Source organism: Euprymna scolopes, chromosome 40, assembly GCF_053919585.1.
Source record: "Euprymna scolopes isolate OS-2025 chromosome 40, ASM5391958v1, whole genome shotgun sequence".
In the NCBI taxonomy this organism is placed as follows: Eukaryota; Metazoa; Mollusca; class Cephalopoda; order Sepiida; family Sepiolidae; genus Euprymna; species Euprymna scolopes.
The window spans coordinates 69,970,702-69,985,404 of NC_136521.1; the positions used below are offsets into that span (position 1 = coordinate 69,970,702).

Consider the following 14,703-nt stretch of genomic DNA (forward strand, 5'->3'; position numbering starts at 1 on the left):
GGCATCACATTTATGTCTCCTTACAAAGATTAAAATCATGATAGAATGTTATTAAAATTACAAAAATCACAAAAAATGATCCAGAAGATGTGGTAAATGTATTTTTAACAAAAAGATCATCCACAATTGTTTCATTATTTTTCTTCCTTATTGGTTTCCCTAATTTTTGGATATGTTACTATTTGAGAGTTGATAATTACGGAGGTACTATTTGTTTCACTTGAAATTCAATTTTTGGGGGGGGGTTATTTTTGTATAATATAGAAGCGCCCAAATCTGAAATATTTGAATTTTCAAATGAAAGCTTATATCCAGATTATGTCCCCTTAAGAACACTTCAAATACTCCCCAAAAAATTGAAATTTGAATATTTTCTTAATATCTGATGCCTGTTAAAATTTCTCAAAAGTCAAAGGTGTCTGAATTTTTGTGAAGGACTTTTGCCCGCCCCCCCCTCGCATTACATGCAATTAAACTAAATATAACCCATATTATCCACTCTTCTGCTTAGCAGCTGTATTCTAAAATTGAAAATGATCAGTTAACTAGTTTCAGAGTAAATCCTGTACATACAAAATATATAAACATATGTAACTTGATAAAGATATTATGCCTATCAAATTTTGGAATTCAAACCCAGATAGCATTTTATCTGATAGTATAATATTTGGTTCTACCTAATCAATTAGTCTTCTTCCTTCCAATATTTTCTCTGCCATAATGTTTTTTTTTGTTTCAGTTTATTTCAAAAACAGATTTTTCTGTCTTGTTCAGAATTCACTATTCATTATTGGCATATTTCGCTTCTTTTTTTTTCTTAAAATACTTATTCCGGCTATGAAAACAATTAGTGGATACATTTTCTCTTACTCACAAAAACAGATTAAAAGGAATTTATTGTATGCAATTATACTGGATATATAGAATAGTATTACTAGATTCAAAATATTCAAACTTTATTCAATGTAAACGCACTGTGCATCAATAACCTGCTACAAAGGTTTGATGAATGCTTTACACGAGTCATGAATGATTTTTTTGTGAAATTTTGGACCATATATATATATATATATATATATATATATATTCTTTGGAGCCTCCAAATTGGTATGATTGGAAGCTGAGACTTTACTCTTCCAGATAGGTCAAGTATTTTGATCTCATGAATTGATTGGAAACGTTTTAGTGCTCCCAATATTAACATTCGGTTCATATTTAAGGTCTTCGCAATGTCTCCTGCAGACTTTCCAGATTCGAATTGTTCTACAATGGCAATTCGTTTCACTAAATTATGGGGCATATTATCAAAAATAATCTTCAAGATAAACTTTATCCATATATATTTGAAAAAGATTTAAAAATTCATGAAAATTCACAAAATATAGATAATAATAGAAGATTGTAACGGTAAATATTGTAATAACTATTTTTTTAAAAAATGTCAGATTTGTAAACATCAAAGGGGAATTTTCCCATTAATTATACTTAATTATTTGGTTTTTGTTATTAATTTATTAATGTTAAGCAATGAAACAAACTTTTTAAAATTTTCATTTCATAAAAAATTTGATTATGAAATTAAAGTCACCAAAATTAATTTGCGTTTCTTTGTAAACAAAGACATTGTTTTTATTCTATCAGCCATGACAGGATAAAAGTGTTAATTTTTTTTTTGTCATTCTTAGATCCAGCTTCCAAATCCATCTGCAAGAAAGACTTCAGACGGGATGATGGAAGTTTCAGCACGCCTCAGATCCCGACTCTCTACAACAAAAGTTTGAACTGCCAGTGGAGCGTACATGTGAGCGGACCAAACGCAAGAGTACAGTTGACCTTCCGGATGTTGCTCTTCAGGAACGATTCGGTGACGATTTACAACGGTAATGACGCAAACGGCCGCGTACTGAAACGGTTCACCCGCAACAATGCCATCAGCAACAAGTTGCTCATCATTGAATCGACGTCAAATGATATGCATATTGTCTACCACACGGACAGTTTGAAACCTGGCTGCGGCATAAATGCAAACTTTAGACGCAGAGGTAAAATTCAAACATACTTTATTATATAATTTTTTCTAACTAAATTTGTCATACGAGGTTTATATGATCAAGGAAGTCTTGAGTTGGAAGCCATGTTTAGTTTCAAAACAGTTTCCGATAGTTAGTTGTTCTATACAAGTCTTGGAGGTGACTGGTTCTCAGTAGACAGTCCTCGAGTTGTTCAGGTTCCTGACTTTATAATTTTTGTAGCCACAGAGCAAAAGATTCTTCCCGTATTGACACCAAAAAAACATATGCAAGGTTGCTAAAGAAATGGTTTAATTTTTATGGAGCAATTCTGGTTTCTGATTGGTTGGTAGCAGAACGAACGTGAATTAATTCGATTCGTCAGTTCCTAGCAGCATTGTTTATAAATAGAATCTTCCAACTGTGAGGGACTATACTCCCATTAGTAGTCAAAAATATTGCAACAATAGAGTTGGTAAAATAATCCAAAACGGGCTGACATACCATAAGACAAATCCCCTTTTTTTTTTTGTAAAGAAAGATGCTTCCATACGTTTAAAAATTTCCGTTGTGTGTGCATGTGTCACGGTATTTACATTTCTGGGCACATCTTAATTCTCTTCAAATTTTATTCTATTCTATTATATTGACTGCTTTTTTTTTTGGCCTCCCCTCTTTTAATAGGTTGCTGCCCTATATTATATTGACTGTTATTTTTTGTACTCCTCCCCCTTTTTATAGTTTGCTACACGATATTATTATGAGTGATGGGATGATTCCAATATTTTTCTTGATTCCGATACAATTACCGATTCCGATTCCTCTCTAAATTTTTAAGTACAAAGTTGCTATTTTCCCCGATTACCATAAAAACCACAAAATGCTAAAGGTACATATTTTTATTCAAACGTAAAAACACACTTGTGGGAGGGTGTGATTGATAGATTTTACTGGCAATTTAAAATCAGTGGATATTTTTTTGTTCGTTATTACTACCAGCAGTGGAAGATTTTTTTATTTTTTTAAACAAAATCAAATGAAAAAAGATAAAGGAATCTATTTTGGCATCGGAAAATAGGCACACACTTTTTTCGATACTGATTCCGATACCTCCAAAAGTTCCGATTTTCTTCCGATTCTGATTAATCGTCCCAACACTAATCATTATCTTGACATTTTTTTTTTTTTTTTTCCCCCTCGTTTTTTATAGGTTGCTACCCTGGTCAGATAATGTGCGGCTTTGGTGAAGATACTTGTTATTACAGCCACGAACATTGCGACGGCATTTGGCACTGCAAGAAACACGGAGGAGATGAAAGAGGGTGTGGTAAGTGTTGCTTTTGTTCATGACCTCTTTGTTTACTTTTTTTTCAACTGTATCAAGGCATATTGCCACTTGGAACGTAAGAGGCTACTATTTAGGAGCATATCTAATGGAACTGTAGGGAGTTGAGCAGCAAGATGTTTGTTCTCATTACATTTAAACTTCTCTAGTTTAGTATAATCAGGGAAGCTGGAAACAGGAAGAAGATTCCAAAATTTAGTAGACCGAGGGGAAAAAAATCATTAGAGTAGAAAGCTTTCCGACATCTAATGACTTTGACAGTGAAGAGGTGGGATTTTGCTGCTTGGTGCATTGTGATTATGTATTTTGAAGGATACAAGTGCTAAGGGGTTACTATTTAAAATCATGTTTATAGGGAACTATGTAAGGAGATGAGCAAGATGTTGATTTACATTACATTTAACCCTACCAGACCGAGTTATTGATATACCGGTAATTTCCGAAAATGTTATATACCGAGTTACTGCTAAACCGGTATTTTTCTGATCATGTGTTTTTGTGTTGTCAGGGAGCTTAAAATAGCTCCCCAATTGCGGCACCACATCTAACCACATCTGTGCTGTGTGCATGGAGAAACACCTGAGATACAACAGACAGCACCCTGGAGTATCTTACAAAAACAATCCCCAAAAGAAGGTGAAGGCAAGGTTCTCGTTCACCTACTGCAGAAAGCACCTGCGCATCAAGGAGGACTCCAGCTGTTGGGTGGACTGAAGACACACGGTGGCTGAATACAGGCAGTAGATGAAAGGCAAAAAATTACTAACGTGTTTAAATTTTTTTTCACAATTTCCTCAGGAGGTCAGGCACAGGGGCAAAATTAGGTTTGAGATGACAGCTGGCAGTGATATTGCAGAGTAAATTTTATCTATCCACTAGCGAGGGGTACCCGGTGTTGCGTGGGTGTTTGGAGATGTGTGTGGAAACTCCGGGGGTGGGGGGTTTAAAAAAAAATGTTTTGGTAGGTAAGTATGAGGATCGAACCCGAACCCTTGAGGCAAAGTTGTAAATTAAAGTGTGAAAAAACAAGTGCGACGTTAACGATTGCCCCACCGCGATATGCTAACGGAAACACGTTTGAATTTATTTAATTACTTGGATTTGGCAGGTGCCCGTTTTAATGAGTTAATGAGGTCAAGTTTGACTGTGGGATAGTATTTCATTTACTGCTGAACGCTTTTTTTTCCCCCCAAGATGTTATAGGAAAAAGACTAACCCACATGCGGCGAGTGACAAATGTTGAATATTTATCTTCCCGAAATCGAGCAAATTAAATAGACAGGCGAGCTTCGTTGTTAACTGTGAGATATTACGATTTATATGTGATATAAAAAGTTTTAAAAAGTTGTGAACCGACCGACCGTTTCACTGAAAAAAGCCTTTTGTAGACATACAGAAAAAGCGAACACACACACATACATACATTTTCGCTTTTATATTTATGGATGTTATTGTTCGTGAATGAAATCCCGAGTTGTTGAACGATGTGCGATTTGCGTACACGTTGTGGCAAGAGAGACTGTAGAACAAAATTATGTCGATGGAGAATGAGGAATGTATTCATATCAAAAAGGAATCAATGTATTGCAACCATTTTTTTTTTTTTAGATGATAGAAAAGAAGTAGAAAGGAAAATGGCCACTTATTAGTTGCATTACTCTTTAAACTGAATTATTTATTTTAATTATCGTTTATGACCTATTAATCTTTTTGGGTCAGTGAATGGTAAAAACGTTTATTATAGCAGAGCCAAACACTTTATTTTTCACATAGTTGCATGTATGGATTTTTTCTTTAATTTTTTTTTTATTCTGATATATATAAATGATAAATTTAGCTACATTTCAAGTTGCAAATATTTATCTTTCTTACCAAATTCTTTTGACACATTTTTAATAGATCTGTTTCGTTATGCAGAAACAATCAAGTTATCTCAATATCGAATGTTTTCATTTCTCTCTCTTTTTTTGTAAGAAAGAATTATGTATGACAACCTAATGTGGAAGAAAATGGAATTCCATAGAAGATTTAACATTGCATGTTTACCTCGATCGCCATCTTGGAATTATTGTGTGTGTGTTCACACACCACCACCGTCTATTATATAAAAGGTAGTTGTGAGTGTATGTTTGTATGTCCAGCTAAATATCAAAAGCTACAAAACAAAGACCCACAAAGTTGGTATCTTCTTGATCAGTATTGCCTGAAATTAATAATATCTAAAATTTATAAAGAGTCTACTGGGCCAGGTTTCATCAAGGTAAATTTTTTTCAATGTTACAAACGAATTTGAGGGGAAAAAAATGCCAACTCAATCTATGCGGAATCTTTTATATAAAGGAGAGTTGTATATGTGTATAATTGAAGAGGAATCGGCTAGGCAGAGGAGGAAAGGGGGAAAGATAGAGGTTTTAATAGAAATATGTTACACTTTTTTTATCCAGGTAGTAGTCTTGCTAATATGAAATAATGGAAAAACCCAAAAAATACAATTGATCTCTATTGCTAAGTAATAGCATTTGCTTAACCAATGTTTGTTTTTTGTTGTTTTAGGTGCTTGTTCATCAAATACATTCTCGTGTGGAACAGCCACTGGTCCGTGTTATACGGAACAGGAAAGATGTGATGGTGTTAGTAGATGTTCCAATTCGGCTGATGAATTACATTGCAGTAAGTTGAAGTTACCTGTTTTTTTTGTTTTTTTTTTAAAATAGATTTTTGTGTATGTATGTGTGTGTATTTATTTATATATATATATATATATATATTTCCAAAGCAGACCATTGTTTTCATTGTATTGAATCAACCATTAATAGTTAAATTACATCAATACAACTCCTAAGCGAGTTTGAAAAGGCGAAACAACGCAAAAGTAAACAAGCAGAGAAAAACACTGTTTGACGGGTGGTGTCGTTGCTCAAAGTTCTTGATGTGAAGATAGACCTTAGTAATGGACGCTAATAGATCCTGTTTACGGAACGAAGGGAGGGATGGCAAGAAGGGTAATGTAGGGCGTGTATGTGTGAGTGCATATGCGCTTGTGTATACGTATATTTAGCAGGGAATGGTTTGCAAAACTTCTCTGAAAAGTGAAGGTCCTGTTTAGGTATTTATTTATATATATATATATATAATAAAATATATTTTTTAGTCATCGACATACAGACCTGTTTCGTTGTTTCACAACTCATCAGTGCCGCTAGACTAACACCTCTCCCAAGCCGAGGATCGAACCTAGAACCGTCGTGATGACAGTCGGCAGTCCTACCCCTTGACTACGGAATCGGTGGCCGAAATTAACCTGTCCGAACGATTATTTAAATAAACATTCGTCCGCTACTCGTAGAGGGCTCAAACATTTGTTTGTAAACAAATCGTGAGCTTCGCATTATTTCAGCTAAATTAAGTAGCGAGTAAGATAATTTACGAGAGTGCTCTACCAAAGAGGGGAGCTTTATATATATATATATATATATATTTTGAGGACTGGCTTCTTCTGTGGAAAGCAACCATTTATTAAGTTGCCTGGAGAAGTTCTGGTTTTAACTGACCACTTGTCTGAAATATGAGCATGTCCTGATCATGTAAATTTGTTTATATTAATAAAAATATATCTTGCTCTTCTTTTCTTGAGCACTTTCAATAACCTCGTCAAATTCATGAGTTATCACTCTTGAATACCTTTTACCTGATATACACTTTTGATCAGTTGTAAAATGCTTCATTTTATAAAAATGTAAATTTAATGTTTGGAATGCAGCTTTTTTGTTTTCATGACGTTTTAGGTTGTAGTATTGGTGACATGAAGTGGGAAGAGTTTAAAATCTATCCTTAAAGGTTTTGCTTTAAAGATTTTCAAGTGGTCTTAAATTTTTGATCAGGCTTGTACACACACACACACATATATATATATATAATATAAAGCTGTGTGTGTGTGTCTGGTCACGAATAGGCTCCTATATGGTTGACTATTTTAAAAAACTGATTACATATAATGACAGAATGTGTATCGAGACATAGGAAAATTGGTGCAAAAGTGTGAAAATTATAAATAAATAAAAAATGGAATTTGCCAGGTGATGGTCGAATGCCGGCATTACAAATATGCTTGTATGATATAATAGTTATTGGTTCGTGTATCGAGGAGACACAAGTGGCATGAATTCGCCAGAACACATTCTATTAAAGTACTTGTGAAATAGGTGAATAGGGTGTAACATTAAGATGATGATGGGACAGAGGTTGGAGTTTGGTCGATAGTGCAGGACCTAAATGATTGGAGACTCGTTTTTGGATCCTTTCTAAGACTGATGAACTAGTGAGTAATTTTCTAGCACGGTAAAGGGAACCTATCTTTTTTTGCAGCAGTTTTTGCAATGCCCTCAATGTATTTGTTCCAGTTCATATTGCTTGTGAATGTTCAGCTGATAGTGTCTGAAGGATGAGCTTTCATGGCAATCGGTGGATAACTTTAATCCTACCACTAGCACTAAGTTTAGGTGTGTGTTCCCCTCCCCCCCCCCACAATGAACTGATAAGGGAAGAGTAGTTATCAAAAAACAATTGAATATTTACAGAATAAAAATTACAAAAAATTTTTTATGTCCAAAATAAAAAAACAAGTGAATATTTACAGAATAAAAATTACAAAAAATTTTTTATGTCCAAAATAAAAAAAATCTATTGAACATTTACAACATAAGAATTACAAAATTTTTTTATGTCCAAAATAAAAAAACAATTGAATATTTACAACATAAGAATTACAAAAAAATTTTATGTCCAAAATAAAAACAAAAAGCAATTGAATATTTACAAAATAAAAATAATAAATTTTCTTTTATGCCCCAAAATATAAAACAAGTCAATATTTGCACAGTGAACTAATTTGCCATGTCACCACTTTGATAAGCAGACAAAACAAATCAATAAGATATGGCAACCTTTTTAAGATCTGATCGTTTCCATCTACCCATCTGTTTTAACATCACTGGCAAAATGTTAAGACGTTCAAGTTTTCATGATGCACAATCTGTATAAAATCACCATTTAAAAAATGTTGGGATTTTGATATCAATTTTTAAGTTCAAATCATAAAATCTTTTTTCCGCAGCTCCTGATAAATGTGGCTTTAATGGAACATTCCTGTGTAAAAATAGTCGATGCGTTTATGAAAATTGGAAATGTGATTACACAGACGATTGTGGCGATAATAGTGATGAAATGAATTGCCCAAGTAAGTGTTTTTTTTGTTTTTTTTTTCGTATTGTTTGGATTTTTTCGGGCTGCTATTCTCGTCTTGAGGTTTGTTTTTTTTTCACAACATTTTGGTCAATGTAACCTCCAACCTTCTTCAAGTGTCTCTTGTTGAACCTGATGCATTTGTACACAATTTCGAATAGTATTAAACTTTATTTAATCCACAGAGGTTGCATATTCCCGTTCTGTCAGCCATGTCTGGGTAGAAGTCTTAAGTAATTCGCAATTATATTTTGAGTGTCGCCTGCATCCAGCATCCTTAAAAGAGGCCTTCTAGGTGGGACAAAAATTATATTTACTCATTGCTTTTCTTATGACGTAAAATTGAACATATTATGCTTTCATCTTAGCCAGGGAGCTGTAAATTTCAGAAGCTAATAATTATAATTAGTGGAAATCTTTTTTAAAACTTTAGTGCTTCTTCAGAATCCCTCTTCCTCTCTCTCTCTCTCCATGAAAAAGCAAAACGAAAAAGAAATCTATTATGTATGTACCTGTGATAAAAAAAAAAAAATTGTATGCTAGAAATCACGTAACTTGATCAAGTAATTTCATTTTTAAGCAAATTCACTAAACATCAGGTCCTGAAGCATGAAATATTGAAAGGACATTTTTTTTTTTTTTTAACTGCAATAACATATTTTTAATATGTGATTTTTGGAGTGCGTCACTGCACAAGTTATCGTTTGTTCATTGTGCCGATCTGAAGTTGTTGCTCTATTCCAATGCCAGTTGCACTGTCAGCCGTCTAATCTCGGTCAGTACTTCAGCATAAAAGTTCTTTCCCCAAATAGACCCATGATTCCAGTTTAAAACAATTTATATGGTACAGATTACAATCATACTCGTTTTTGAACAAGAAACTTGCAAATTAAAGACTTTTGACTCAAAACAATTCCAAAGGTTGATCTGGCTCGAAGAGGTACAGCATTCAAAAAAGTAAGCAAATAAAATTGCTGATGGCTCAAAATTACAGATCAGACAAATTTTCAATTTCATATGCGATTTCGTCATCATCATGGTCATCGTTGCAGCATACTTACGAAACTATTTAAGTGCTGCCTTAAGGAGAAGTGCTTTCCGACTCCCTGGAAGACCTCATCAGTTTGCCCTGTATTTAAGAATTCAGGTGATAAGTCATCTCCCTCTCAGTACAGACCTATAAGCCTCCTGTGTGTTATGAGTAAGTTGCTGAAATCCATATTAAATAGAAAAATAGTCAACCACCTCAGCAGGAATAACCTTCTTAGTGACACACAATATGGTTTCCGCTCTGCAAGATCTACCGCAGATGTGCTGACAGTTATATCCCACAGGATTAGTGAATCTCTTGACAAAGGCTTCTTTTCTAGGGCAATTGCTCTTGACATATCAAAGGCCTTCGACAAGGTATGGCATAAGGGTCTACTTCACAAGATTTCCAGCTATGGTATAACTGGAAATGTTTTCTCAATCATTAAATCATTTCTCTCCGCTAGGCTCATAAGAGTAGTGGTAGATGGACAAAAATCGGAGGCCTGCAATATAAATGCTGGAGTCCCTCAGGGGTCAATCCTGGGCCCAACTCTCTTCCTGATCTACATCAATGACCTCCCTAAACACATACTTAAATCATTCGTTGACATCTATGCTGATGACACGACCATCTACGGCAACACATCAAAGGCTGTAAATGACAAAGTTCTCTCTGATTCTCTCTCCTCTGATCTCGAGCGCGTGGTTCAGTGGGGGAAGATGTGGCTGGTTACCTTTAATGCATCCAAAACCAAACTCCTATCCTTACATCATCAACACTCTGATCCCCATCTGGCATCAATTGTGGTGGATGGCTCTCGTCTGGGTGAGGCCCCGTGTTTTGACAAGCTTCTGGGTTTGACCTTTACTCCTGATCTGAAATGGAACACGTACATCAAGTCTGTTGCCAAGGTCGCTGGAAAGATGGTGGGATCCTTCTACCGCTCCAGAAGATATCTCACTACTGATGCAATTCTCTATCTATATAAAAGCCAAGTACGTCCAAGGATGGAATACTGTTGCCATATCTGGGCAGGAGCTGCTAAAAACAGCCTATCCTGCCTTGACAGAGTACAAAATAGACTTTGTGGCTTAGTGGGGGATGCCCTTTTCTCTACCCTGCAATCTCTCTCCCACAGAAGAGACGTTGCGAGCCTATCCTTGTTTTATCGTTATTTCCATGGCAGGTGCTCGTCTGAACTCCAATCTCTGGTCCCCCCTCGCCAATCTTTCACGAAAAACACCCGTCTAGCTGAATCCACTGTGAAAAATTTCCCCCCACTCTATATCTGTGCCTAAATCAAAACGTGGATTCCATGAACAAAGCTTCTTTCTTAGAACTGCACGCCTGTGGAACTCTGTTCCGTCTGCCTGCTTCCCTCCGAACTACAACTTGGATGTCTTCAAGTCCAATGTTAACAAATTCCTAATGAACCGCCCCCTTAGGTAGACACTTTGTCAAATCTCCACACTAACGTAATGTACTTGCAATAACCCTTATCTCTGAGTGGCTTCCGGGCCTTGATAAGTGGTGATCACTGTGTAAAAAAAAAAAAAAAAAATTCTCCATGAGTCAGTTGGGCTCCTTTCAACAAGTTCACCATGTTCTTGACACTAAATAATACGGCGATTCAAGGCTGTTTCTCTCAGAAGTGCAAGGCATTCATGGTTCCAGTAATGGACCCCATAAAGGTGAGGGTCCTGTGTCAGTTCAGCATCCTGCTTCACTGACCTGAGCCAGTCAGTGAGTTGACCATCTTAATGTTTCTTCCAGCATGGTGGCAGTGCTGGATCTATGACGTTACCTGGGTGTCGTCAAAAGGCATGGCTGAATCAATGAAGGCACTTGAAAAGGAGAGATTTTTGGAGGAAGTGGTTTCTTGCAGCGAGTGGGAATTGTATTGTTGGGGACAAACTGTTACCAGTGGACATGGGGGATGCGGCGTAACTAGTAATGGCCGAATACCTCCAGTTTGCACAGGTCATTTTCTGGTACAGGCCAAGTCTCGCATCCATAAAGGAGAATGGTGTGGACAAGTAACTGTTAGATGGACTTTGGTGTTCAGATTTGTTTCTTTTCAAGACCATGTTGCCTGAGGTTGATCCGTGGACCTTTATTATTCCTGATATTCAAAAATAACTACCCTGATAAAATTGTCTGAGATTGGTATATTTACTGACGACACTACGCTCTATAATAGACAAGAGTTTAAAACAAATGTACACATATCCAATGAGAGAAAACCTAAAAATGACCTTCAATCAATAGTGGAATGGGGCAAATCAGCTCCAAATATGATTGGTTACCCTGTCCATCACACCTTGATTGACAATCCTATTCAGCCTCCTTCATGCACCCTGACCCTAACAACCTCCACTCCATTATTTGCTAACAAACTTGTGTGATTTTTGTTTTTTTTATGCTTCCTAACACTTGGGAGTGAGGGAATATCATTAGTATCACAACTCTAGCTTCTAACTCTTCCATCATAGGAAGAGAACGTCACTATATTTATCAATTTTTTTACGCAATAAACTCTATGCTGGTTTGTGATATCTGTTAAAATAGATAAGTACAACTTTTCAATTATCCAATTTTTTCCAGTTATAATCTTTAAATTTTTTCCTCATGCTGATCTGATCTTTAACCAACGCATTTCAGGTGAAAACATTACTTACTTGCGTGTCATCTCGAAATTAGTATAAATTTCAAAAGTTAGAAAAAAATGATCAAGCAGAAAAATAATCACAAGTAAAAATAAAATTTATAGAATTTTATTTTTGTTTTTAATGTTGGAAAAGTCACAAAATTCAGGGAAGATAATTGTAATCAATAATTTTGACTAAATAAACATGTACCGCGATTTTTAAACACGTACCACGATTTTTAAACACTACATCCCTTAATGTAATCGTGGCTGTTTTTTTATTCAAAATACTTCTATCATAACGTTTATTCAACCATTTTTCAATATTTTTGGAATTTATGCTAATTTTGCCATGACACGTAAGTACGTAATGTTTTCACCTGAAATGCATTGGTTTAAAAGATCATTAATTTACACAAACTTTTTTCCATTTAACATTCATCCATTTTGTATTTTTACACTTTATATTGTTTTTTGTATTTACATTGTTTTTGTTTTTTTTCTTTTTAGGTAGCTCCAACCGTGTGATTCTCGTTGCTGTCGTCGGATCACTTACCTGTGCACTGCTTTTAGTTATTGCATTAGGATTTACCTGCAAGCTTAATTCTTTACGTCATCGTGATCGACACCGTCTGCGATTAACCGAGCCCGGAGGCCCTCTGACTCATTGGCAGTCAGAGTTTATGCGCCGTCCTGCTCCGCCCTCATACTGCGAAGCAATGATTACCTCTATGCCATTTGAAGAAGCCCAACGTATTTTTCAAGAACGTCGACGCCACTCAAGACGGAGCAATAGAAATCGTCACCGATCGTCAAACGGAGGCTCTCGTACGTCAAGAAATTGTTCGGCTGAGGGTAACCAAACTGTAGCTGAATTGGTAGAGCAGGTCCCCGCTACATCGATAACTGAACAAGCCAGCATGGACGACGGCAGACAGGGTACACCTGATGTACCGCTACTGACTGACGGTCAAGATATCGCCATGAATAGCACGAACACAGATTTTGAACGACACGGTTCTACGGCGGCTCTAATTCTGCCGAGTGACACCGACTCTGAGGCGGGAGATGTTGGTGCGCAAGACAGTGTACATAATGGGAATGGACGGGGAGAGGGGCCAAATGAGGGAAGCAATGGTAGCGGGAGAGGTGTTGGGAACCCCCTGGAGGGTGAAACTGTGAGGGGAGAAGGAGAACAGGACCACATTCAGTTCAGTTCAAACGATATTACTGCCTGCTGGAGTCGACCATCCCCGGTGAAAGGCTGCAGCGGGATACCCAATGAACCCCTGTTACGATTCACAACGGACACAAGCAGCCCGGAGACAGCCAGCGCCATCTGTGATAATGATATTACCAGCTCCACGGAGCTTATGGAGCGAATGGGTAGCAGCATTCTTCTTGGTACTGATGATGACGATAAAGGTTCGACCATTTTGTCCCAAGGTGGAACCCTCTCCGGGGATTGTCGACATATGAGCAGTGCCAATGATAACAATGCTATACACTTGCCTAATCTGCATTTCCGTATTGGATCATGCGATTCTTTGAACTCAAGTCAATCCGAGCAGATTCCTCATGACTGCGTCACAATCTCTGACAGTTTAACGGCTATCTGAGAAAAAAAAAAAAAATTTATAAAAACAAAAACAACTGTTCGCCTCTCTTGGCAGAAATTGGTCTTTCTTTTTAAAAAATATATATCTACTGCGACTAAAAAAAAAAAAAAAAAAATGTTCTTGTCCTCAAAAATAAAAGAAAGAATTAAAAAAACATAAAGAATGAGAGAGAAACGATCCATGATTTTTTTTTTTTTCCCCCCACCTTGTTTTTTGACAAACGTCCTCAGCTAAAATGATCATTTTTTTTTGTTTCCATTTAAGGAAGAAGGAAGTTGCATTTAATTAATCACACACACACACATACACACGCACTTATATACTTAAATAAGATAAAACACATTATATACTTAAATAAGATAAAACACAAACATTAATAATCCCTTATCTGTAAGATATATGTACACGTAACAGAAAGAAAATATCATGCACCAAAAATCATGTAATTTGATCAAGTAGTTTTATTTTTATAAAGAAAATAATTTTTAAGCAAATTTGAGTTTTTCCAATGCCTCCCTCTGCATGTTAAGAATGATTTTGTAAAATCTTGTGTAAGTTTGGATTATTTGGAGTTATCTCCTCTGTTCCTTCAGACTGTTTTCAAGATGGCGTTGCGAGATTGTCACTCGTTGTTTAGCCATAAAATTTGATTTTCTTATTTAAAAATAAAACTACTCGATCAAATTGATTTTTGGTGTACAATATTTTATTTCCATGATGGGTACCTATGTCATGCAAATTTTTCTTTTATTTTTTGTATTTCATTGTGTTTCTCTACAAAATATGCAAGAGCTAATATTATTTTATAT

The 14,703-nt window shown here is 35.9% G+C and overlaps 1 protein-coding gene across 1 annotated transcript in view; it reads left to right on the plus strand.

Moving 5' to 3' along the window:
* The window catches only part of LOC145265625 (low-density lipoprotein receptor-related protein 12-like), a 103,800-nt gene extending 89,729 nt beyond the window's left edge, over positions 1-14,071 (plus strand). The window contains exons 7-11 of the mRNA XM_080121661.1: positions 1,686-2,042; positions 3,220-3,336; positions 5,908-6,024; positions 8,468-8,590; positions 12,786-14,071. Of these exons, the coding sequence (XP_079977787.1) occupies positions 1,686-2,042; positions 3,220-3,336; positions 5,908-6,024; positions 8,468-8,590; positions 12,786-13,894 (1,823 nt within the window). The 3' untranslated portion in view covers positions 13,895-14,071. The remainder of the gene's footprint in view (positions 1-1,685; positions 2,043-3,219; positions 3,337-5,907; positions 6,025-8,467; positions 8,591-12,785) is intronic.
* Positions 14,072-14,703: the final 632 nt, after the last annotated feature.